Raw genomic sequence first — 24,707 nt, forward strand, 5'->3', positions numbered from 1 at the left:
AGATACCTCTGACACAATGCATGTTAATGGAACAAATTGTAAAGCAGTTTGTAGCGTTATCTGCAAAAGAAATCCAAGCAAGAAATAAAAAGTTTAGTGAAAACAATTTAAAAAACACACGATTCATTGGGGTGCTGTCAAGAGAGGAAGGTCAGGTTTTCCAGGCATTGTCAGGGATCTCTCCCAGGGCTGGTATTAATGAATGAAGTGGGTGACAGTGGGATCTTGCGTCCAGTTTCCAGTGCTGTGTGGCAAGGGAGTGAGACAGATGGACAGACAAGTTGGAGAAAATCAGATGAGTGAGAATGAGCACCTAGAAAACCACGTGATTAAAATTACCTGGTTTTGAAAAAGTCAAGACCGAATGCAGGTGTAAGTTCTAAGACATTAATGGTTATTTGTAAAGGGACAGTGATTCGGTATCTCACATGGCTACCAAAGGTAGGATGAGAAGTAATTGGAACTGTAGCAAGGGGCAATTTTGTTGCAAAATAGGTTGTCTAAATTATGTGTCTAAGAATCAGAACAGACTCTTTGGAGAGGTGGTGAAATCTGTTGCTGGGGCATCTGAAGAATATCTTAGGGTTGGTAAGAGATGGCCAAGGTATATTTGGTCATACTTCACAGCAGGTACATGGACTAGGCGAGCTGGTGCGGCTCCTGCACTGGAATCTTGTCATCCGTTTGCACTGACAGTTATGGCTGTGTTCGTCATACTGCATATGAGAGCTTTCACATTTAGAGGCAGCGTTACCGGAGAAGTGTGTACTTATTAAGAACAAAAGTTGCTGGTGGTATTTTGCACACTTCTGTCTTCGTTGTAAAAAAAGAAAAAGAAAAAAAAAAAGTAGTGATAATATAGTGGGGCTACTTAGTATTCTCATTAAACTTGCTGCAGACCTTTTTTCTTAACGCGTGTTACTGGGGGTTTTCTGTTTGTTTTTAATGAGGGAGGCAAGGCCTTATTTATTATTGCAATGTCTTGTAGGCCTCTCATTATTTAAGAGGCATATGCACATACAGAGATTCTGTAGTTTTTCAGTTGATTAGGAGATTCTTGAAATCTTTCTTGGTGACTTTCAGAAACTTACAGAAGAGAAGTATCTCGTGGAGGAGCATGTAAATGAGGCAGCTATTCTTATTCGTAACACAAAGGAGCCCAAGCTAACTTTGAAGGTGATACTTACATCCCCTCTCATTCGAGATGAAGCAGAGAAGAAGGAAGGAGGTACACAGAGCGTTTTAACTTGTTTTTAAGACTGTTCTATCTAAATGCCCTGACTGTGCAGCACAGGGTTAATTGGGAAGTAGGTTTTTAATTGTGCATCATGTACTAACTAGACCGGCTGTTGCCACAATAGGTTACATTATTTGTGCCTTAAAAAGACAAGTCACTTAACTGTGCGTATTTACATGAAAATTTTCATTTGCAAGCAATATTGCTACAGTGTTAACTTTGACATACTATGAGACCTTAGTTCTCCTTTCTTTCAGACTTGCTAGTTAATTCTTGAGCTCCCCAGCGCTGCACAGTCTTGTTTTCAAATTAAGTCAGTCAAGTGGGATTGGTTCGTAGTATCTTGAAAACCTCATAAAATTGTTCCTCTTCTTACATTAAAAAAATCTCTCCTGCAAAGCTCGCAGGTATGTCGTCCTGGCCCTCAATTTTTATTAATTGATGATACATATGTGTATGTTTCTAGCTTTAAGAATTTCCTAACTGGGATACAGTTGAAGTTACAGTGCTACAATACAGCACTCCTGCTTCTGAATTGAACATTGTACCTCATGTCCTTAGAGCAAAATAGATATAGAAAACTGTAACTTAGTTTGTTTCTGTTCCTTCTCCCTAACTGCACGATGTCCATTATAGTTTATGCCCCTTGCTAAAGGAATGTTGACTGGTAGTATCAATGAGGTTGGAAAGAAAACAAGAGAAATAGAGAAGAGCAAACGTAGCCATACTTTGTTTTATTTTAAAAATCTTGTCAGTAATTTCTGCTTCCGCTTCCCAAACCTATCCCTAGAAACTTTGCCACTGGATGATGTCAGACCTTTGACCAACTGGCCACTCTCTGTCATGACAACTGAGGCAGCTGGGCCCATGTGGGCTAGGGAACTCCCTGTCGCTCTTTTCCCTTTTCTAGACTTGCCACAAGTCCTTTGCTTCCTCCCTTCTCCCACCTCAAATACCGACACAATGAGAAACGTTGGTCAGTTTCTCTTCGTTTTTGTTTGAGGCAATGGCAGGAAGGATCCCTTTTCAAATGAAACGTAACACTTTGGCAGCAGTTGGATGCAGAAAAATCTTACAAAACAGATGAATGGCAAAGATTTCCTAATTGCAATGTCTGTTTATTCTCAAATTAGTAACCATGCTCTTTTGCAAGACCATTAAAAATAAATTGCGTATTACTTCAGTTGTTCTTCAACTTCCCATAAGATGCTGAGATCAGCCCTGTAGTCGTTGCAGCTGATACATGTTTGTGAGAAAGAGCACAAAGTGCAGAACAGATTTCAATGGTAAAGGATTTGTAAGATTCTCACAAGGGGATACACAGCCTTTTGCACAAAGGCTTCCGTCCAAGTATTTTCTTGCAAAAAGTGATGCCGTTGTGGCAGTAAACTCTAGGGACTCCTGAGTTCATCTCAAACTGAATGAGGATTTGAATATTCATGCTTTCCTATATTTAAACTGTAGGTGTTCTATTTTGTTTTCAGTATCTTAAAATATTTTCAAAATTCTGTACTAATTTTTTTAAAATTTAAAATGGTTTTACTACCTCTCTTAGAGTGGTGTTATGCTATCATTTCTGAACAGCCCATGAGGATAGTTAATAGGGTAATGGATCTTGTTTTAAAGCCCAGGTTCTTTGACATTGATTCATCACAAGTGAACAGAGACATTTATCATATTACTTTTCAAAGGTATGTGAAACTTTATGCGGATGTCGCTAAGTAAATTGAAAGCCGGGAGGGATACTTTTTTCCATAATACTTCCAACCATATTTAGGTCACTTTCACTTAGATTCAGACCAAAAAAGTTTCATATCCAGTATCAAGGGAAAATACTCAGAGAAACTGTCAGGTGAAAATACCTTCATTCCCAAAGAGAGTACTGCCATATTATTTCAACACTCCTGAATAGCGCCAACCAAATGTAAATATACTTTCTGTGCAGTTTTAAAAACTGTTTTGAGTTTATTCCATGCATCCTTTTGAATGAAGGGAGCTCAAAATGCTTGTCAACTTGCCTTTCATCTTACATGTAAGATGGGCCATTGGGTTCCAGGTGCTGCCGCTGGTTTGCCCGGGAGCCGCTGGCCCCGGAGCCGCTCCCAGGGAGCAGCGGCCGCGCGAAACTGACCAAGGTTTCAGCGTTCGGTGTGATTAGCACTAATCTGTCCTCTAACCAAACCGGCAAGGTTAGGCGCAATGGACCTCGTTATCAGTGCTCCCATTTGTTCTGTAGGAATGCTGTGTGTGCCTTCATGCCCTGATGTCAGAATGTACTGAAAAACATTCCTGGATTTCTCTTCAGTCCCCACCTCTTTGGAAAAGTGTTCATGTTTAAGATGTGGTGTTTGTCCTATTTGTTTTTGCTGCTTGTTAGCAAAAATAAATAGTGGACCAGTGTGTGTGCGCATTTCAATGTTTCTCACAAGTGGTTCTCCATAAAGCTCTGCTTTCTCATGTCGAGTTGAGAAGTCAAGCATCTAAAATTCCTGCATTTTGCATCAGTTTAAAATTTAAACTTCTTAACAAACTGAATTTTTATTCATAGCATGAAATATAAATTGGGCTTTCCAGACCAGAACCTTGTAGCTTGCAAATCAGTTGTTGCTACTGAGCATTGTTACAAGCTTATGTAATGGTAAACAAGTTCATTTACCAGAGTGGGGCTGAAATCAACCTTGCTCCTTGAGCAACTACTGCCTAAACGGTCTGCCTCTGCTGCCGCCTTTGCTGGGCAGGCGCAGCCAGTGATGCTCCAAAGGTGCCCAGTGCCTTTGAAGGGGCCACAAGCCACAGATTTACCTTGCCTGTACGGACAAGACAATGCTCCTTGTATGGCTGGCTGCTGATGAATGAAGTTGGCAGCTACTGTGTGAAGAGAAAACATACAACAAGTGGAGAGAGAATTACTGAAGGATTGGTTCTGTGTTGCATAGTGGGAGCTGGTGTCAGGGCTTTACTATTAACTGTTTATTAAACTCCTTGTATCATTGCCCTTGTTAAAACTACAAGAAAAAAAGTAAAGCTTTGCAATCACATCTGAAAATTTTGATTGGGTCTCACTTTCCTGACTGGCAGAGCATGAAGAAACATGCCATTCTCCTGAGGGTGTCGAAAGGGAGCCTACTGCAAGCCGCTCGCCCTCTTCACTGCCTGTTCTCTTCATCTTTCTGTTTAATAGAATCTTGCACCCAAAAGTTGGCTGACTGCAACATCTGCGAAAAGTGCTCGGGACACTAGCGCTGAATTTGCGATTGTCAAAATCCTCCAAGATATTTGTAATTTATACCTTTGGAAATAGCCTTAATCCTGTAGGAAAAAGTATGATTCTAACTTGTTGAAACAAATTAAATCTTACAAGGTTTTTCATTCACCTGAATGACAGATGACACATATTCTGTTTATGTTTTGTAAAAGGAAAAATTAATTTACTTGTCAATAGCTGCAACACACTTTAGGAAAGCCTTGTACAATACTAAGTAAAAGTCCCTAGGCAATTAAAGATCCAGTTCATTGCAAAAAATTAATGATTTTGCAATCAGTCACCTTTGCCATTTCTAACATTTTAAAATAAGATTTTGATCATTCATTGACAGTAGTTGTTTTATACAGTACATGAGCTTTAAGCAGATGTTTATATTGTCCATAATGAAGTTTTCTTACAGAATTACATAGATGTACATTTAGTAATTGTGTGCCACAAAACATTACTCCTGAAAATAATGAAACTGCAAAGGAAATTTAGAAGCAAATCTTGTGTTCCAAAGTGACCTTTTGTGCTCATAGAAATCCAGTGCTTTGAGACTTTGCAGCTTTTATTTGGAAAACAGGCGAGAGGAGTGATTAATCCTAATACTGTAATACTGTTGGTCAGGGCAATAAGAAACAATGCAAATATCTGCTGCGAAGTTCATTGGGGTTTGAAAATAAGCTTATAGCACTTAAGTCTTCTGCTGGCAGCAGAGCCAGCAGGTGTGAACTGCAGCTATGAACAGTCAGACAAGATACCTGGTTCTGTTCAGTTTTACACTGGGGTGTTGGTTTGTTTTTTTTTTTTGGCTTTGGGCTCTTTTATCCATCATAACAATGTGCTTTTACCAGAGTAACCTTCCCGTTGAATGGCATAGGAGGTGAAGCAATTTTAACGTTAAAGATGCAACTGCACATGCATCCAGTACTATCCAAAGTAACCTACGAAAATGTACTTTGAGATGTTACTAATAGATTGTACTACAAACTGATGGTACTTTTTTCTCCTAACTTGTCCTCATATTTTAAATGTCCTGCTGGATTTTGCTTATCTAGCATAGTCTTCAATTTGGAATGGATATTGTATTTCATTCAGACCTGCGTAGGTCTCTCAAGACCTGAAGAATTGACCATTATGAATAATGAAAAGACTATGTTTTCCAAATTATTTATTTTGAAATAAAGAATAATCGTGTATTCATAGGAAAATAACATAGTCAAGGTTTTAGTTGAGCCATGGATTCATTTAGTTCTTCCAGTATGTTCTTCTCATGTCAGCTAAAAACTAAAATCTTTTTAACCTGATTTCACAGATACGCAAAATCTGTCATTTGTACAGAGTTTCCAGAGAATCTGGATGCAAATAACTCCTTAGGATAAAAAAAAAAAAATCAGGGAAGAAAGCACTGATGCATAATGTCCCTCAATATAGAATCGGATTTGACTGCTAAAAGCAGTTTGTTGCATGCTGGATAAAAAAGAGAAAGGGGAAAAAAAAAAAAGGAAAAAAGTGTAAACCTGCACAGCAGATATCAGTGTCTTGTCTCTCAAATCCTTCTTTGAATTTCCTCTGATTTCAGTTGCTGTTGGGAAGAGAAGATTTTTACAAGAGGGGACCACCTCTCTAATCCGTTAATAATCTGGAAGTTACCAAACTTACTTCTTTCATGTGTTCTGGTTATATGAAAGACTAATCAAACAGTAAAGTTTCTTACTAGCATTTCTTGTATATTTCTTTCACTGAATTGTATTGGCTAGTACTGTTCATGCAATAATATTTCAACTATAGTCAATGTTTTTCTTTGGAATTCTCAACAATTGCATGGATGTAACTTCACTTTCTACCTATTACAATTTTTTTTATACCCTCTCCAAGAATATCTTCCTCGTGTCAAAAGAAGCTTGTCTCTCTGAAATTCTGTGCCACTTTTGTGGAATAAAAGTCACAAAGAAGGGAAAGAAGGGGGAGGGGAAAGCCAAATACAACCCAACAAAAAAAGTGCTATGTAGCTATTTTCTGCCCTGAAATGTGTTCTACATTTTTAATAAGATCCCAGATTGTCTGTAGCAGTGGCCATCTTTATTATTACTGTTATTTTACAAGGAGTGAATGCCTTTGCTTCTGTTGCACACGTGCACATTTACTACCTTTAATGGCTTGTTTAAATTAAATAACACAGTGCACTTAAATTCTGGGAGTCTTATTATCTCATTGAGATGCTGCCGCTCTTTTTGTATTGTGACAGAAACCCCTTGGTCAAATTGTATCTGTCTCTTTTTATCCCATTTTTACCAGTAGATAATGTTGCGATGAAAGATCCTCCGGACTTATTGGACAGGCAGAAATGCCTGGAGGCCTTGGCGTCTCTGCGGCACGCCAAATGGTTTCAGGTTGGCTATTTGTTCTTACCTTGTTGTTATTGTAGCCTTACGAGGTTTAATTTGAGACAGTTTTAATTTTAATGCCTCTTTAATTTCTGACTAGTCCCTAATAGAGCAAAGGTGTAGAATTCCGAATTCAGTGCTGTACTGTGCAAGGGCAAACGTGACAGGTAGACAGCCAACTGGTCTAGAGTTGTCATGAGGCTACAAAAGCAATCTTGACATTTTGCTTCCTTTTTTACATGTGACTCTAAATTGAAATATTTTACTTTTATATAACTTTTTATTTTGCATGAAGCTGATTAAGTGTTAAGTAATAATAATTAAAAAAATCTATCCCAGGACTCTGTGCATTTAAAAAGAAAAGCAAAATTGAAGGCCAGGTTTTTGCAGGTGTATTGGAATCATTTTGTTTGTTTTAGGCCAGGGCAAATGGACTAAAATCATGTGTAATTGTCCTTCGTATTCTGCGGGATTTGTGCAACAGAGTCCCCACATGGGCACCACTGAAAGGATGGGTAAGTACAGAAAGAGTTGAAGGCCACAAGGTCAGGTCTCAGATCTCCTGAGAATTGTAGCAGTGTCTGCATTGGAGAAAATGGTGCATTGTATGAAACTCCTCCTTAAACCCCCCTTCCTTCTACTCCCCACTAACTGTTACCCCTGTGTAGAAAAGTGCTTGTAGGAAGTACAGATACCATAGAAAGAGACGTAATGTTTTGGGCCTTGCACATCCTCAAGGATTTGCAATAGAATCCCGCTTGTTTCCTCCAAGTTTAGCTTTTCAAAAATATTCTACTACCGTGACAGTGCTGCTCCTACCAGAGGATACCATTTCACGTTAGCAGGTTTGGGGAGGGCCAAATGCTCTGCATATCCAGAAAGGAACACTTTGTAAGTCAGTGGAGGCAGTGCTTTCTCTCACGTTGAACTGATAACCCTTTGAGGGGAACAGAATACTCACGTGACTTGGCTTTAGAAGGCTCCTTTTAGACTTCCTGGGCAGTTAATGGAGAGCAGTTGGTTTCCTCAGAAGGTGACTCAGAGCAGGGAACATATACATGTGCCGTGAACTGTCCTCTGGGATGGATGTCTCTGTCAGTTAGACCTGTAGTGGATTAAAAATGAAGTAAGCTGATGTGAATATTCTTACCCTCTACCCCTCCATATTTAACTGCAGTTACAGTTACCCTTGTGTCCATACTAATCGTAATTTAATGTCTTCTAGCCACTCGAGCTTATATGTGAAAAATCTATAGGTACTTGTAATAGACCTTTGGGCGCTGGGGAAGCATTGCGACGAGTGATGGAGTGTTTGGCATCTGGAATTCTGCTTCCCGGTAAGGGGCCAAATTAACTTCAGGAACACAAAAGGTTGATCAGACAGCCTTAACATTTTGCTGTTGCTGTACAATTAGATGAAAAATGCCTGCCTTGAGCTCCTAACAGGCAGTGGAGCTAAATTAATGGTTTCTTGTTTGAAATGAAAAGGAAAAAAAAAAAGGAAGTTGCATGGCTGTAACTGTTTGAGTACTTCCAATGCAGTAGAAGTTAATAGGGAACGTTAGGTTTGTTCATAAATTAACTGCTATCTCATTAAGAGGTGGCAAACAAATGAATAGACTTAAGGACCATGTTTTCCATAGACTCATCGAAATCTACATATCTATCCAAATTATTTGGGTTTCTTTTTAAACTTTCTGCTTTTAGTTCACGCTGTTACACATGCGCAGTGTTAACCCTGGTAAGTTCTGTGGCCATTGCTGCAAGGGAGTAAAATCTAGGGGTTAGCTTGCTTTGTACGATGTTTGAATCCCTTACTGGAAAAGGTGCGCTTCCCACTCTGCTGAAGACTGAGACTAGCTGTTGCAGTATCCATTTTCATATTGCTTCTCGTTTACTATCAATAATCTGCTTTGCCTCTTTTCCTCCTAGGAGGCCCTGGTCTGCATGACCCCTGTGAACGGGAGCCAACAGATGCTTTGTCTTATATGACAGTTCAGCAAAAAGAAGCCATTACGCACAGTGCTCAGGTAGAAAACTCGTACATCTGAGGAGCTAGATACTATAACAGTGAAGATTTCAGTCCATTAATACAATTTACTCTCTGCCAGGATAGCTTATTTTAATGGCAGTCCTGACAGCTCTTCCGGTGTGCTACACTGGGAAGATTAAATGATAGTTCATGCGTGCAAGAGTTAAATGTGTATGAAATCTAATCCTTACAAAAGGCAGTCTAATGTCTGTGCACCACTTGCATCCCACCTCAAGTGCTTATGGCACAGAGCCCTTGAGTAGGCTCTCTGTCAATGTGCCCTGCACTTTGTGTTACAGAAATTAATGAGTTTTAAATTTTTAGACATTAGCATTTTCTATAGCTATCATAGAATATAGCTGTAGAAGCTTTCTTCTCATAGAAGAAGTGGTTCAGTGTCTACAAACTTATTTAGAAACTTAAATAACCAAGGTAAAGTAGTGCTGTGATGTAACTTACGTTTCTACTGTCACCTTATAGCATGCCCTCAGATTATCAGCGTTTGGTCAGATCTATAAGGTTTTGGAAATGGATCCCCTCCCATCAAATAAGTCATTTCAGAAATATTCCTGGTCAGTAACTGACAAAGAAGGTAGGTATTGTTTGCTCCAACAATCACTAATTGGGCAATAAACTAGGGGTTAATTTGGAATGGGTGAAATTCCTGAATTATACGCTGTGAATGCAAAGTAAAGGCTTTTCTTTGTGTTAAATGTGTGGTTTGGTTTTTGTTTTGTGGGTTTTTTTTATTATTATTTCATTGCTAGGAGAAAATCTGGAAGTTCTGTTCTCTAGAAGTACCAACAGAGGAGCAGCAGTACAGCTAGAATATAGCCGATGATTTTCTTTAAGCACAAAGTCCTTTGGGGTCTGAAGAGTAAAAGTAGTGTTTATGATTTTTATGCTGGGGAAGGAGAGACTGTAGACTGGTCAAAAAGCATGTAACGAGTGTCTATAATAAGAATTACTCAAGAATTCTTCCTAGAAAACAATATGTGTATAATAAAAATAAACTTCCATGTATATTTTTTGTAAAAAACAATACTATTGGAGTTCTTGCCTTAGACTAACTGTAAAAAGCAACACTGCAGAATTACACTACTTATATCACACATGATATTGGAAACAGACATCTTGCATGGCATGGTACAGTGAGTAATAAGCTAATATTGGCTTACGTGTAGCAATAAGAAAGCTCGGACTGATGGTTGAGTTCTTTTCATTATAAACATGTAGGGAACAGTACGAGACTCATCAGACTCCTGCTGTGGAATTTTGTTTTTCTAATAGCATATCCATATTACAAAGAAATTTATACCCTAGGTACAGGCTCATCTGCTCTTAAGAGACCATTTGAAGATAGTGTTGGGGATGATAAAGATCCAAATAAAAAGATGAAGCGTAATCTGAGGAAAAGTAAGTGCAATACTTCTCCATTCTGTTTTCAAAGATCTATTGCACGGTGGGAGCTGGTTTAAGAGCTTCTCTGTGTTGGTGTGGAATAACGTGAAAAAGTCTTTGGAACAAAAAATGTTGTCTCTATCACCCCACATTCAGAATGTCAAACCCATCAAGTTACAGTAAAATTTAAGTTGCCCAAGCAGCAGAGGTATCTTACTGATAATGTCCCTGTACTGTGTTTTGCTTGGTTTGTTGGTTCTCCCCCACCCCACCCCCCCCAATACTGCAGTGACTTTGCTGTGTGAAGATTTGCCTTTTTGCTTTCCTCCCCTTCTTGAGCTAGTTGTGGTCTCTCAAGACCTCCCACAAGAAAAATAAAATGCTTAATCTACAAAACATTGACATTGCATATATGCACAGACTAGAAGTCTCTCAGCATTGCTGGGATCCAGTCAGTTCTGGGGGCTATTTTCATTGTGCTACTTTGGTGCCAGTTCTAGATCTGGTTCCTCACTACCTATAAAACTTGTTACTCCTTTTATAGCAGCCAGGAGGAATATAGCTAGCTGCAAAAGAATTGTGTTAACAATATTTAAAAATGGGTAATTATAGTTGTTACCCAAAAGTAGAATGGCTTATTAATGACTTAACAGTGTAACGGCTAGCCTCAACCTCTGAGAGGCTGAGGGGTTGTTCTGCTCCTTTATACAGACAGAAGGCACTGAAATGCAAACTGTTTCATTTTTCTGTTCATCTTGTTTTGTTCATTTTCCCTTCCCCCACCCCCACCCCCCTTCCTACTATCTTGTACTAGTACTAGATAGTAAAGCAATAGATCTCATGAATGCTCTGATGAGGCTGAACCAAATCAGGCCAGGGCTTCAGTATAAGCTGCTGTCACAGTCTGGTCCAGTCCATGCCCCAGTCTTCACAATGTCTGTAGATGTTGATGGTACGACATATGAAGCATCAGGACCTTCTAAGAAAACAGCCAAGCTCCATGTGGCAGTGAAGGTAAGGCAGCCTGAAGTAATCTGCTAACCCCACATCTTGGAACATAGAGTATGAAATATGGTTAGAACTAGTAATATGCAACCTCAAAATTAAGAATAATTTGGATGAAGCTGAGCTACTACCTATGTACTCTAAACACAGCTGGGCATGGTTCAAAGAGCATCACTGGTTTTATATTAGCGGAGGGGAGGGAGAACTTCCCAGGGCTCTGCAGGTCAGCTCATGTGACAATGGACTGAATGTGGTGTTTAAGTGCTGGACTGGAGGGGTTCAGTTTTGTTCTGTTCTACTCCTTCCTCCTGTTGGTTTGAGAACAGCATGTTGGTGGCTCCCTCTTTCTCCCCTTCATTGTGTCCATTCCTGGGTTGTGAGCTCATGGAAACATGGAGTTGTTTCCCGTCTTCAGTGTCTGAAGAGTACCTTTGTGCACTGGGATAAACAGTGTACATAAATGATTGGTCTCCAGTCAATTTTTCAGTAAGAGACTAGTATCATTCCGGTACTAGTCAACCTACTGTTGCTTCTTGTAGGTGATCTACATGACAGAGCTTAGGTCTGTAAAGCAGTGATAGACTGGAACGCCCAGCATGAACATCCTTGTCATATTGCATGAGGACAGTTCAGACTGTTAAAGCAGACCGAGCCTGCTGGGTTTCTGGGAAGAAACGAAAGTTTCCTCCGGACAATTCATGTGAAAGAGAACCTCTTTTAATAGAACTGCACTTATGATAGAACAAGCCCATCTGTCATTCTGTGCTTCATTTTGTTTTGAACAAGAATTTCCTTTTTAGAAGCTTCATCTGGCAACTTCTTGCTTTCCTTTGATTTCAGTTTTGAAAATCCCATTGTCCCATGTGCTTTCAAGTTCAAAGTGTCCAGAAGTATCTGAGGGAATGTGCTGTTCCTCCAGGAAAAGTACCTCTCTGCATGTGTGTCCTTCCAGACCTTCTGCCTCATTCTTTTATTTTGCCTCCCTCCCTGCAGTTGTTTTTAAAAAAAAACAAAACAAAACAAAACAAAAAAAACTTGTCCTGAAAAGCTGCGACTTCTCTGCCCTTGAACCTCTCTGTGTCAGCCAGATCTGTGCTGGTGCCTACCCAGCTCTGCTTTCTCTAAATTTACACATATACAACTCCTGGGCTACACTTCAAAACATCCATGATTCAAGCCAAGAGGAAATGGGTGGTGTGGTAGAGACTAGCTTTTTTTTTTTCCTTTCTTTTTTTTCCTAGCAGATCCAGGCCCTGCTTTCCCAGACTTTTAAGAGGGAATAATGTGACCATTTCAGTTTCTAGATCTGACCTTTTTCAAATTTAGAAGTCTTGCAAATGCAGCCAAATGTACCACGATGGTATGGGAGCTAAGCCTGGAGTTACCCGTGCAGTTCTCAATTCAGTGTTGGAACATAGTGATTTTTGCAAACTTCGTTCTTGGGACTAAATTTTCAGCGGAGCTTCAGGTTCTTTTCAGATTCTTTTGGGCCTGTGTCTGGTACCCCTGTACAACTAGGTTAGGTAGCTGGTTAAAGGAGAGGCTGGCCTTGCTAGTGGAGGATGTTTTGAAGGACCTGATGAATAGTACCTTAATTGGTAAAATTTCATTTGCTATACAGCTGCTGGTTGTAAGCAGCATGGAGGAAGCTTGGAGGTTGTGACGTGGCTCACTAAGAGGTAGGCTACTGCAGGCAGACAGCTTGTTACTCTGCTAGCCGGGCATTCCTTCACCTCACATCTCGGTTCAGGAATTTGCTCCCTGTACACCTGCTTTGGAAGCATTTATCCTCTGGTGTTCCTGAAAGATGCAAGCAAGGGAGGCAGTATCAGTCCTCTAGCTTCAGGGACACGTTTTGTGTACTACTTGGGTACCTACCGGCTGTCACCTGCCGTTTCCTAGGAAACTCCAGAAGTACCATCTTGTAGAAGTATAATGTGTTAATTCTCGTAAGACACTTTGTCTTGTTTGCCCTACAGTCAATCTTTTGATCTGTCCGTATACACAGAGAGAGGGGGAAAATGGTGTGCAAAACAATCTCCTTATACTGTTAAGCAGTGTCATGCAGCGAATGCACTTCTGAATTTTAATCTATTATTTTACAAGGAATTCTGGAGATGATGGATGGTGCTTATGAGTAATTGCTATCTTTGAGACTAAAATTCTGTTTGTGTTGATTCCACTTTTGGAAACCTGGAACTATTTTCCCCATTGCTATTGTGTTTTTCTCCATTTCAACACAGGAGAAAACATATTTCTAAGCAATCTGCCTTTATTAAGTGCATGATGGACATTCTTTTGTGTTGTGATCAGCTTTGTATTTGTTTCTGTACTGCTACCTATTTTACAGTTCATTTCATGTGGCTTTGTTGTAGGTTTTACAAGCGATGGGGTATCCAACTGGTTTTGATGCAGATGTGGAGTGTACGAGTTCTGATGAAAAATCAGATACTGAAGGTAAAAATGAAACAATGTCTTCAATCTCAAGCAATAATACTGGAAATTCCACAGCTGACACCTCTGCTACCCTAGAGGTGAGTACTGCATTAAAAAGGTCAAGTGATGGAGAGGTGTGGAGTTTGTTTTTTTTCTTTTTCAGGGTTTTTTTTTCTCTTCTCCCAGAAGAGGATGGCATTTTAGTTAGGGTGGTGGGTGAGGAATTAAGAGAGCGTTTCCAGTCTCAGATCTGCCATAGGCTTTGTGTCACTGTGGACAAATGACTGATCTTTGAGCCTCCTTTCCGCAAGTTTAAGCTGGGGTAGCCATCTTGTCCTCATAAGACCATAAACTCTTTGAGACAGGTGTTGTCTCTTCTCGTTAGTTAATGTATGGTCTCACGACTGGGACAGCTCCATCTTGTTTGGTGCCTTTGGGGTCTAGTAATGCTCCGAAAATTTAGTCCCAAGAACAAAGTTTGCAAAAATCACTATGTTCTATTATGACTATTACAAAACAGAAATTGTGGCAATTGCAGGGGTATTTTATACTCAACAAACTGACCTGTTAATTTTCCTTTAAAATCGATAATATTTTATCACAAAAGTGGGTAATATTTTAAGATGACCAAGGTATTTCCCAAGCTGCATGACTTTGGGTTTCCATGTTTACGCTTTTGAGACACTTTACTTTCAAAGGGCAGGTCCTGGTACTAGGACTCCTGATCTTTATCCAAAATAAGAAGTTGCTCTGGAAAACATTGTTTTGATCCCTTAATATCTTTTTCTTCATTAGTGAGTAGTCATTTATATCTGTAGCTGAGTGCACTCTAATGGAGGCTGATATGCTGGTGCACTGAGATCTCAGCTTTACCTTCCTTGCTTTCCAAACACTTACAGATATTTCTGCTGAAACATGTGACCCGGGATACGAGACTTCTTCAGTCAGAGCTCAGTAGTGCCAGGACGTAATTAGATCGAGCAGCAGAGATGTGTGCAAGGTTGGGAAGGCTAATCTCTCCTTTCAGTGATAAAGCCTTCGATTTCAAGGAACTTGACACCGTGGCCTCAGCTTCAGCTTTGGATACTCTCAGGGTTGAAATTCCAAGTGCAGCTGGTGTAACGTTGAGTTTGTGTAGTCACCAGACCAGGCCACGAGGACAGTAGCTCTCACCAACAGAAATAAAGAGGGTGTGACTTCTTTTACAGTATTGTTTGTCCTCCTGCCGTTCTTTGGAGGAGAGACTTTACATCTGCTGTTCTAGCGTAGCATGTTATGCTGAAGCCGAGGCAGTGTTATCTTTGATACAGGTCTGTTCCTGGGAAGCCTGCCGAGGCCTGCATGTTGGGAAGAACAAGCAATTGCAGAGGCTTGACACAGTGATAATGCTGGCATTCTCTAAGTGGCTGGCCATGTGGCACTGTAAGCCACAATGCTGTAGATGTTTACCTGCCTTCTGAAGAGATAAAGGCTCTAAAGCAACACCATGAATGTCTCTCTAGGTAAGAACTCAAGGTCCTATACTCACAGCAAGTGGCAAAAACCCAGTGATGGAGCTCAATGAAAAAAGAAGAGGTCTGAAGTATGAGCTCATCTCTGAGACAGGTGGAAGCCATGACAAGCGCTTTGTGATGGAGGTGAGTGAAGCAGAGTTACAGAGTTAGTAGGTTTTATTAACAGTGCTTCAGTCTTTGGAGTTGCTTGCTGCTACAGTTCAGATTTTTCATATTTTGCTTTTTGCAATGCACATCTGTGGTGGTGATGTTTTCATGTTTTTGCATCTCTTATTGCTGCTGCGATGATTAGACTGGGGAAAGGAATGTCTTTTATGCTTTAGGAAAATAACAATGACAATTAAAACTGGATTCTGAGAGCCCCAGACTACATCATGTCTTGACATGAGGAGGAGGGGGGAAGTAGAAGATCCACAGCTTGACAAAAATATCTGACTTGAAAATTTGCAAACATACTTGGTAACCCCATGTTAGTGACCTGACTTGAATCTCCTGTTGCCAGCTTACCCAGGGGTATTTGGAATGACTGTAGCAGAGGGTAAACTCATTTGATTTCTTCATCTACTTGTGCTATCTCTGAAGTAGCACTGGGCTCTATAGTGGTATGAGGTAGCATCCCAGTTAAACAGTGTATGTATAGTGCAGGCAAAGATGCTGGTATGTAAGGCATTGATAAAGATGAGGGGAGCCTCAAAAGATTCCTAAAACCCCTGTTTCTTAGCGGTATCATTCAGGCGTTGAGAAGCTCAAGCATACTGGCCAAATTCAGTATCAAATAGATATACTGGTCCTCTTTGAATTGCACTTGTAGTTTCCAGATTCCTAATATCTGCAATAAATGGTTCACAGGATCACTTAGGTATTCTTTATCAGCTTCATAATCTAGAAGCAATAGAAATTTGTCACATAAGACACTGAGGATTTTTTTTTTTTACTGCTGAAGTTCTTTATGGGATGGCACATCATGATGAGTGGGTGCAGCATGGTATTCCCAAGGATAAATACTAGGCATAAACTCATGTCTCAATTTTCAGGTAGAAGTGGATGGGCAGAAGTTCAGAGGTGCAGGCCCAAACAAGAAAGTAGCAAAAGCAAGTGCTGCATTAGCAGCACTTGAAAAACTGTTTTCTGGGCCTAATGCAGCAAACAACAAGAAAAAGAAGATTCTTCCTCAGGTAAGAATTGTTACTTGCTTTTTGGACCGCCTGTTATCACAGCTCTGGGTTGTTTTATGATATGGGAAGTTCTACAGGAAGCAAGTGATTTCAGTCTCTTATTTTACGCACCCATGTAAGGTTTCTATTTTTATTCTTCTATAATAATAATTGTAGTATAACAGTATAATCTGATAGTTGGGACTGTATTGTGGGAAATATAGTAGAAAAGGAGGCACAAAGAAAGAGAGGTGCTGATTAGCTGGAGGAGATACAGTAAGGTCAGTGGATTGACCAGTGATGATGTGGAAGTCTCTTGTGTTTCAGGCCAGAGCCACAGTGCGCTCCTTCGTCATGTAAGGTGCATAGACTTAGGGGACAAGTCATTTGTATCCAGGTAAAGGCCTTAACTCTAGATTCTGGAGTAAGCTGAGATGTTTGCACCTTTTTTGCACCTTTTCAACTTTTCAGATGAGCCATTTTGTTTGGTGAGGAAGAGTTGTATAAAAAGCTTGGTCTTGTCCATTAGGCTTAGCAGCCACAATGATCTCTCAAATCTATTAAGATCAAGATTGAACAGAGCAGAAACTAATCAACAGTGTTCTTCTCCAGAGGACTACAGCCTGAACTTTGTGTCTCTTTTGTGCAAATACATTAGGATTAGGATTTTCGTGTCATTTCACGCTGGAGCAGAATGTATCATAAAATACACTCACAAAAGATAACAGTCAACTCTTATTTTTGTTTTTGTTCTGTAACTAGTAAGTCCCCTCCATTTCACTAAGACCTTTGGTTAGGAGTATTTCAGTTTCCATTACTGTGCTGAAAGTCCAGTAAATGAGAAAAACACTATCTCACAGATTAAAGTTCCACATGCAGTTAAGATATGAAAATGACCTCTGATTCAGGCGCTTCCTAAATTCTGATTTTTCTTTTTTTGTTGTTGTTCATGTGTTCTTTTTTCAGTAGGTCAATGATGGCAATAACTGCCAAACTTGTCTTTGAAATACCTGGATTTGCATGATTTTATTGTTTTCAGGGGGCAGTTGGGGCATCTAGTACAGCAAAGCTGTGCTCTGATGCACTGAGCAACACCAGCTTCTGTTAACTCCTTGCCATTCTTTCACTTGTAGGTGGTGACAATGGGAAAAGGAAGGTGGCATTCTAGTACAGTTAGGTTAAAGCAGTCCAATGTTGTCATGAGGTGGTTATTTGTCTTTGGGGTGAAATCCTGGCCCTGCTGAAGTTATATGGGTTCAGAATGGTGGGAGAAAAGCAAATACAATGTTGTAGACTGAGGAGAGGAAGCTGGTAAGGAGGTGGGAAAGACAGCAGTGAGGCACAGCAGAGAAAGGGTCAGAAGCCACCGGCGTTCGTTCATGCCCATGCGACCAAAACTGAGGTAAATAACGCAGTCTGGCCATGCCGACTGCCAGGTCTGTGTGACGTGAACATGCTCCTGGACTCATTGTGCACTGCAGTCAGTGACCTGGCAAGGGACTCGCTTGGTTTCTGTCAGTGAGATTCTTGAGGACAGTAGTTCTCCAGTCTGTATTCTGCCTTTAACAAGACTGGCGCATCAAGCATGTTTAAAGAGATTTTTAAAAGGTGATGACTTAATGCAGATGGCCTTCTATTTCCAGCAACACTTTCACTTTCTGAACTGCTATTTTTTATTACTCTGGGCAGACTAAAGGGGTTGTCAATACAGCTGTTTCTGCAGCAGTCCAGGCTGTTCGAGGCAGAGGACGAGGTGCTTTAACACGAGGGGCATTTGTTGGGGCAGCTGCTGCTACTGGATATATAACACCAGGTAAGGCACGACACTAATAGCTAATAGTTTAATTTTTGTCTGCTGGGGTGTTCTCTTCCATGTGTGTCAGTCACCTATGCATGTGATTTCTTCAGCTTTCATCATCTGAGATGAAGCAGAAGGGAGAATTCATGGGGCTTTAAATAAAGAGCTGAAAAACTGGCAGTACCTGTCCTTTATGAGTGTACAACTTGAAGCTTGGCATGCACAGAGCACAGTTATGGGCATAATGGCTTTCCCGGCTTTATTGTTTTATTGTATGTCTTCTTCATAGTTCACTGCCATGGCACAATTCCCAAAAACTCTCCTCCTAGCTAAGAACCTCCTGGATCAGGTGCCCTTTAGCATCAGGAGTGGCTTTCCCAAGAAACCCTTGTGGAGATTAAGTTGGCAGGTTCGGGAGTCACTGTGCTCCCAGAAACTTTCTATGTGAATTGCACATGTGAGCACAGCATCTGTTAGTAGCTTCTGTGGTGGCCAAAAAAACCCAAAAATAAAAATTTCCGTTCATACTCTGGCTGATGTTAATCTATCATCCCTGCTGCGTTGTTCTGATTAGCATAAACATCTTTTGAAATCTGAGGGCCTTCTGCTTCACGTTTATCCTCGGTGCTTACCGTACAGAGCAGGTGAGTTACTAGTCAGGATATCTCATTGCTGATTCCTTAGGGCAGATTTGTAACCATCAGAAGCAAAACTGTTCCAGCTTGAAGAGCTGAAGTGCTCAGCTACTGCTGGCTGGTACAAAATAGTGTCGGGTTTTTTGTTGTGTTGTTTTGTTTTTGAAATGACAGGCACATAGAGTGTAAGGTGTTAAAATGTAAATACGAGAAAATTTTAATGAAATGTTCACTTTCTCATTCCCCTTACTTTTCAAAGTACATTATTCTTTGTGACCCTCTACAACATGTCTGAGGCTTGCAGGTGACGTGAATGGAATCTAGACATTGTTTTTACTTGGAATAAGAACCACAAATTTGTAAGAATGAGATGCTGGAGATTCCTTAGTCAAAGCAAATCCAGTAGCTTCCAAAAAATAAAACTTATATTCCTCATGTTCAGGTCTTCAGATTACAGCATGAGCTCTAATTATACCCTTCAGCAGTTCGCACGTGCTAATAGCATAGCCCTGTTGTTTGGTAGACTTGCTTCCTGGCACAGTGAACAGCATGTCGTCTTCATTGTTCCTGTATGTTCATGTAATTATAAATATTAAAAACCAGTAATTCATTTTTAATGGCTGTTAACATTGGTTTTGGAACTGTCTTTCTGCCTGAGGAGTCATTTATGAGACACTTTAACCTGCCAGGGGCATGTTTCTTGCCAGCGTGGAATTACTCCAGAAATAAGTTTAATTTCCCAGTCGCTGTAGTTGTTGGCTAGTCGCAAGTAGCCAAGCTTTTATTGGCCTTGGCTGTCACAGATTCTTTCTCTTCATCCCCTATTCTTCTCAGAAATCTCTTGCTTTTTGTGATGGACGCAAGTGACCCCACCAGAAAAAAAACCTGTAAAGCCTTCATGAACTACTGAGATGGAGTAACCAAGATTGGTGTTACCACTCTTGCTTTTTGTCTCGCTCCAGAGTCATGCTTAGCTCTTTGGGGAAAAAAAAGATACTGTTCTCTGTTTGCCTCTAGGTGTTCAGATGTCCTTTGTGAAACTTTCTTTTGTCTGTTAGAAATGGCAGAGAAAGCAGAATTCACAGAAGCTTTACTGATGGTGATGTGGTATCTGCCACATCTAGCATTCCCCTCTTTATAATGGAAGTTGATGAAAATGACTGTTCTCTGCATTAGACCCTATTTGTATTTTAGGAAGAGCATAAGCAAATATGGGATGTCTGGATCATGCCAACTCCATGCTCTGACAGTACAGACTTGAGGGCTTCAGCTGAAAGAAAATGCTAAGGAAATGAAATACAGCCTCTTTGATGCTGAGGCTTAAGAAAGTCATTGGGTAGCTTGTTCTTCAAGCCACCGTGTAGAAAGATTTTAGTGTTTTCAGCAAGATTTGTATGTATTAGCATGAGTTTGTTTTTCATGTGGTCCTGCTTCATGTACCAGAAAGGGTCCCTCCCTGTGCATTGGTGTGCAAACACCGATTGTCTTCAGATACTGTAGGAAACAAAACCCATCCCTTATCTGTTTATATTGCAGGCTATGGAGCACCGTATGGGTATAGTACAGCTGCACCAGCTTACGGTATGTATAGCCCAATAATTAACAAATTAGAAATGATATGGAAACTGTTGTGGCAGTCCAAATGTGGCAGTCCAAGAAGAAATTCAAAGAGATTAAAGCTCTTAAACCATGACAACACCACTTTTATGCCATAACCTTGTGGTTCTTTTTTGGTTGGAGTAGCTTTTTTGCCTATGCTTTGCCTGATTTGTGGAAGGACTGCTTGTTCTAATTGCCTGTTCCCTTTCATACTGAAACTGAATTGAAGTAGTTTTTCTTACTTTTTACAGCCAATCTGTGCTCCATTCAAAGACTACCGAAGGGCCTATTTCAGCATCTCAGACCCATATTTATCTAAATGGCATTACAGTAACATTGGCGAAACATTTGTCCCCAAGTGTAAGTGGCTTGTGGACAAAGCTCCCTTAATGCTGTCAACTCTATGAAGGCTATGTGCATATACACCCCCCCCACCCCCCCGCAGGCTAAAACACTGCTGCTTGGGACGAGCAAAACGGGTTTTGTGTAGCTTATACCGTTAGCAATCAGACTGCAAGGAAGCTAGGACATGGTAATTTGCCACAATACTTTCTACTAAGAAACATAGTGGTATTAGGCTGGCAAAGCACTGGTTTCATGAAGACTGTAAAGTAAACTAATAATCAGAGAGCTATGACAGAAGGGTTTTTCTTAACTCAGCTTCTCCCTATCCACTGGCTTTTTTTACGCTAGACTAACAATGCATACATCTAACCGGCCCTTTTGGTTACTTTGAATGAGGTTTATGTGGCAATGGGAGCAAAGCAGTTTGGAGTCAGTGATATGTCCTGGCACACAAAAATCAAGCCCACCAGAACCAGTCCCACTATCCTCTCCTGTCACAGGGACTGGCTGAAAGCCTGCTACTCAAATGACAAGTCGAGTACTTTTCAAGGCCTGCAGTTTTTCATATGGGAAACTAAGCTTGCAATTTGTTCTTAATTTTCTAGCTTTTGTAGCATTTGCAATACTTGCAGTACTCTCGAATTTGTATAGCTTGGGCAACACCAACTCCCCTGATAGCATTATAAAAGTTAAAAATATTTTGAAATGTTGATTTCATTACTTTCTTTTAGAGGTGTGAGCTATAAGCAGCAGAGGAATGCTGCTGCTTTACTGAAAATGTTCACTTTGCCCAAGACCAGCTGGTCCTATTCCATACTCCTGCAGTGGAAAAGGGGAAGGAGAATGGGCCTGTGGGCTGCACTTACACTGTGGAATTCTCCCTTCAAAATGAAAGCAAACCTCTCTAGTTTTAGAACTCCTGCCCTATTGAGTGGCCAAGGGCTTTGACGGAACAGCAGCTGACAGCAGTGCTGTCCCACTGAGCGTGCTCTGTGTGTTGTCTTTTGTGTTGTATTACACAAGGAATAGCTACATGTTTTCTCAAGGAAAAATGAAAGCAATTTTGTTTAGGGCGTACTTCATGGTAATGGATTTTTAAAAAATCCCTTTGGTTCTTTCCAAGCGATAGTCACGGACTGTAACTACGATGAGTGGTATCTGCGTGTATGTATTTTTACAAGCAGGGACACATAGTGACGTAAGAGGAATCCTTTCCCTGCTGAAGAGAAGAATACAATTGTTACCAACTTTCCTTGCAGCTTTTCTTGCTTCTTTCATTCCTTCCTTCTGTTTTGTGTTTTTTCTCATGATGCCTATTTTGGGAGCTGGATTTTAATCACTTAGCTGTGTATATGTGACATATCACTGACTTCAAAGCATTGTGGAATTGAATGCTCCCATTTTTCACATAAAGAGTTTCTGTTTTTAATGTCTTATGATTGTGATGCGAAGTACTGGGATAATGCTTTTTGGCTGTAAGGTAAACATGTCTCCTTGCCTTTGTAAGCTGTTGCATGTTGGGAAACTTCACTTTGATCATCTGGTGCTCTGGAATACCTGCTGTTGCTGCTTTGTGATTTCTAAATGGATACATAGGTTAAATACTAGAATTTAAATAGGAAAGATTAAAAAAACAAACAAATATTTAATTGTGCAGAAGTTTGTGAGGCCACAAGAACTCTGTAATAATCATGAAATCAGGCAGATATTAATCTTTCCAGATTTGCCACTTCAATACAGGAGAGGAAATGCAGAATTTACTGTAGGTGCTTGATTTCTGGCTGACCTATCTGGATGCTTATCAAAACTGTTGAACAGTTTCCCTCCGAGTTCTTTTATGCACAGCCGTGCCTGTCTACAGTATCTGCAATTGTAACCGGCCTGTGAAATTAACTCAGAACATAGAATGAGATAAGAGATGAATTATCATAAAGATGATTAAAGTCCAAATACACACTCTGCTTTTGAGAATATTGGTTACTTTAATTTTACCAAACACCAGGACAAAAATAAAAGCAAACTTTAAGCTAACCACCTGTTTGAAATAGTGCAAAGTGTTGAAGTGTTACTGTTTATGGGACTCTGCACCCTAAAATCACGCTGACTGACTGATCTGGAAAAGGTTAATGAGAACACTACTGTAAGCTCTTATCTGACTTTCTTGGATCACTGAACTTATTTGGAGTCCTCTCCCTTTCTTCTCTCTGTAGGTTTACCCAAGAGAATGGTTCTGTTACCAGTTATGAAATTCCCAACTTATCCTGTTCCCCACTACTCATTCTTTTAGCAAATGGCAGAAGCTAATTCCTATTGATTGAACAACACAGTACAGTACAGAATGTTAGAAGAAAAAAAGCCTTTTTATCCTGTTTTCTTTGAACACATACTTGAGCAAAGTCATTTGTAAAGAAACATCTTTTTCCTACTTTTTGATTTTAACAAAATGCAAATTTAGTTCTCTAAAACTTGAAAAAAATGTTCTGTGAAATGTTACCTCATTTTCAAATAACTTATACCAGCCTTCTGTTATAGGGAAGAACTAGAAGCTTAAATCTTACGTTTTAAATGAAGTATCCGATTATGTAAAATTAAATTTGTGAAGGATGTATAGAATATAAAACACTGATCACAAATAAACTGTTTTGTTGTAACACAAGAGTACTGCCTGTTTCCTAATGCAGTCACAACAGATTCAGTTAATGACCTGTACTTGTTGTAGGGTTATTAAATGCAGGGCATAGTTCTTTAAAAAATAAAAATTAAAAATAAAAAAAACCCAAACTCACACAATAGAAACTTTACAGTTAACATTTAACTTTGTAAATATTATGGTGTGTAATAAACTTAGTAAAATATGGGTTAAAATATTGTTTTATCTTATTTTTTATAGTTAAGCATCAGTACCTGAATTTCCTTACAGTCTTTAATATCAGCATACTGTAACTGTGATTTTAGACACAGTCTTAATTATCCAAGAAGGCTTTTCACTTGTACACAAAATACTGAAAAACAAATGAAACAAAGGGAATTAATCTTAGGCTGTCTCTCTGTATTAGGTTGCATTCTGTGAAATTAAGTATTAAACAAAGGAAGTTCCCACAGAAGGACTCTTGTTATGTAATTACAGGAATACACAGTTAAGTCCGTATTGCCCAGAGAAAGGACGACAATAATGTTAAAAACAGGTTCTTTAGAGCTCAAAAGCTGCTTGTTTTCCTTTCTTTTCTGTTTTTACAAAAGAGGAAAAAAAAGAAAAAAAAAAAAGAAAAAAAAAATTGTACTTGTTCTTGTGGCCTTCTTCACTTTTAAGATTGTCTGCCCACCCTTGATTTTTCCATCCACCATTTCTAGAGAAAGCATTTTAGTTGTCAATCTCGTATTAAAACAAAGGGTTCTCCTTTTCCCCCTTACATTTATAAGAATCTAAAGCAGCAACAAGGTCCCCATGAAAACTTGCTATTTAATTGTCCCAGTTCTTGTTGAGTGCTGCTGTGAAAAGTGACACACTTCAGCCATAGGCCAGTACTTTTATCTAAGAGTTGGTGCTCAAACCAAAAGAATCCTCTTTCTGCTACGGAGTGTGCGCACCTGTCTGAAATTCCAGGACAGGCCCCAGCTCCATGCTGTCTCCATCTGTTGTGGACTTCTGCATAAAAACTGCTATGGGCTCGAATGAGGAATTCGAGTAGTCTTTATTAAGGTATCACCCCACAAAATAAGCAGCACTGTTGGTTGCACTTCTCTACTCAGACCTCACCTGTTGCTTTTCAGTAGGTTTACTTTAGTTCATGCTCTTTCAAAGATGGCCTTTATACACTCTGTTCTCCAACAGACTCTGCTGCTGAGGCGGGGGAGCTTTATATATGAAGAGGGTGTAAGAACGGTGCTTAAAGCAATGTAAAGTTCCTCCTCCCCTA

At 39.9% G+C, this 24,707-nt stretch overlaps 1 protein-coding gene across 4 annotated transcripts in view; it reads left to right on the forward strand.

Annotated features, from left to right (window-relative positions):
• The window catches only part of STRBP (spermatid perinuclear RNA binding protein), a 39,869-nt gene that overhangs the window by 12,205 nt on the left and 2,957 nt on the right, over positions 1-24,707 (forward strand). For 2 of the 4 annotated variants that reach the window (XM_009331598.1, XM_009331595.1), the window contains exons 5-17: positions 1,084-1,228; positions 6,783-6,877; positions 7,291-7,386; positions 8,097-8,208; positions 8,804-8,901; positions 9,384-9,495; positions 10,227-10,319; positions 11,119-11,318; positions 13,685-13,843; positions 15,248-15,382; positions 16,294-16,434; positions 18,103-18,226; positions 20,383-20,427. In XM_009331598.1, the coding sequence (XP_009329873.1) occupies positions 1,084-1,228; positions 6,783-6,877; positions 7,291-7,386; positions 8,097-8,208; positions 8,804-8,901; positions 9,384-9,495; positions 10,227-10,319; positions 11,119-11,318; positions 13,685-13,843; positions 15,248-15,382; positions 16,294-16,434; positions 18,103-18,226; positions 20,383-20,427 (1,555 nt within the window). Of the gene's footprint in view, positions 1-1,083; positions 1,229-6,782; positions 6,878-7,290; positions 7,387-8,096; positions 8,209-8,803; positions 8,902-9,383; positions 9,496-10,226; positions 10,320-11,118; positions 11,319-13,684; positions 13,844-15,247; positions 15,383-16,293; positions 16,435-18,102; positions 18,227-20,382; positions 20,428-23,000; positions 23,544-24,707 lie in introns of those variants that run through there. The other 2 variants (XM_009331597.1, XM_009331596.1) reach the window with 2 other exon arrangements.

The sequence above is a fragment of the Pygoscelis adeliae genome, unplaced genomic scaffold (assembly GCF_000699105.1).
Source record: "Pygoscelis adeliae isolate BGI_AS28 unplaced genomic scaffold, ASM69910v1 Scaffold619, whole genome shotgun sequence".
In the NCBI taxonomy this organism is placed as follows: Eukaryota; Metazoa; Chordata; class Aves; order Sphenisciformes; family Spheniscidae; genus Pygoscelis; species Pygoscelis adeliae.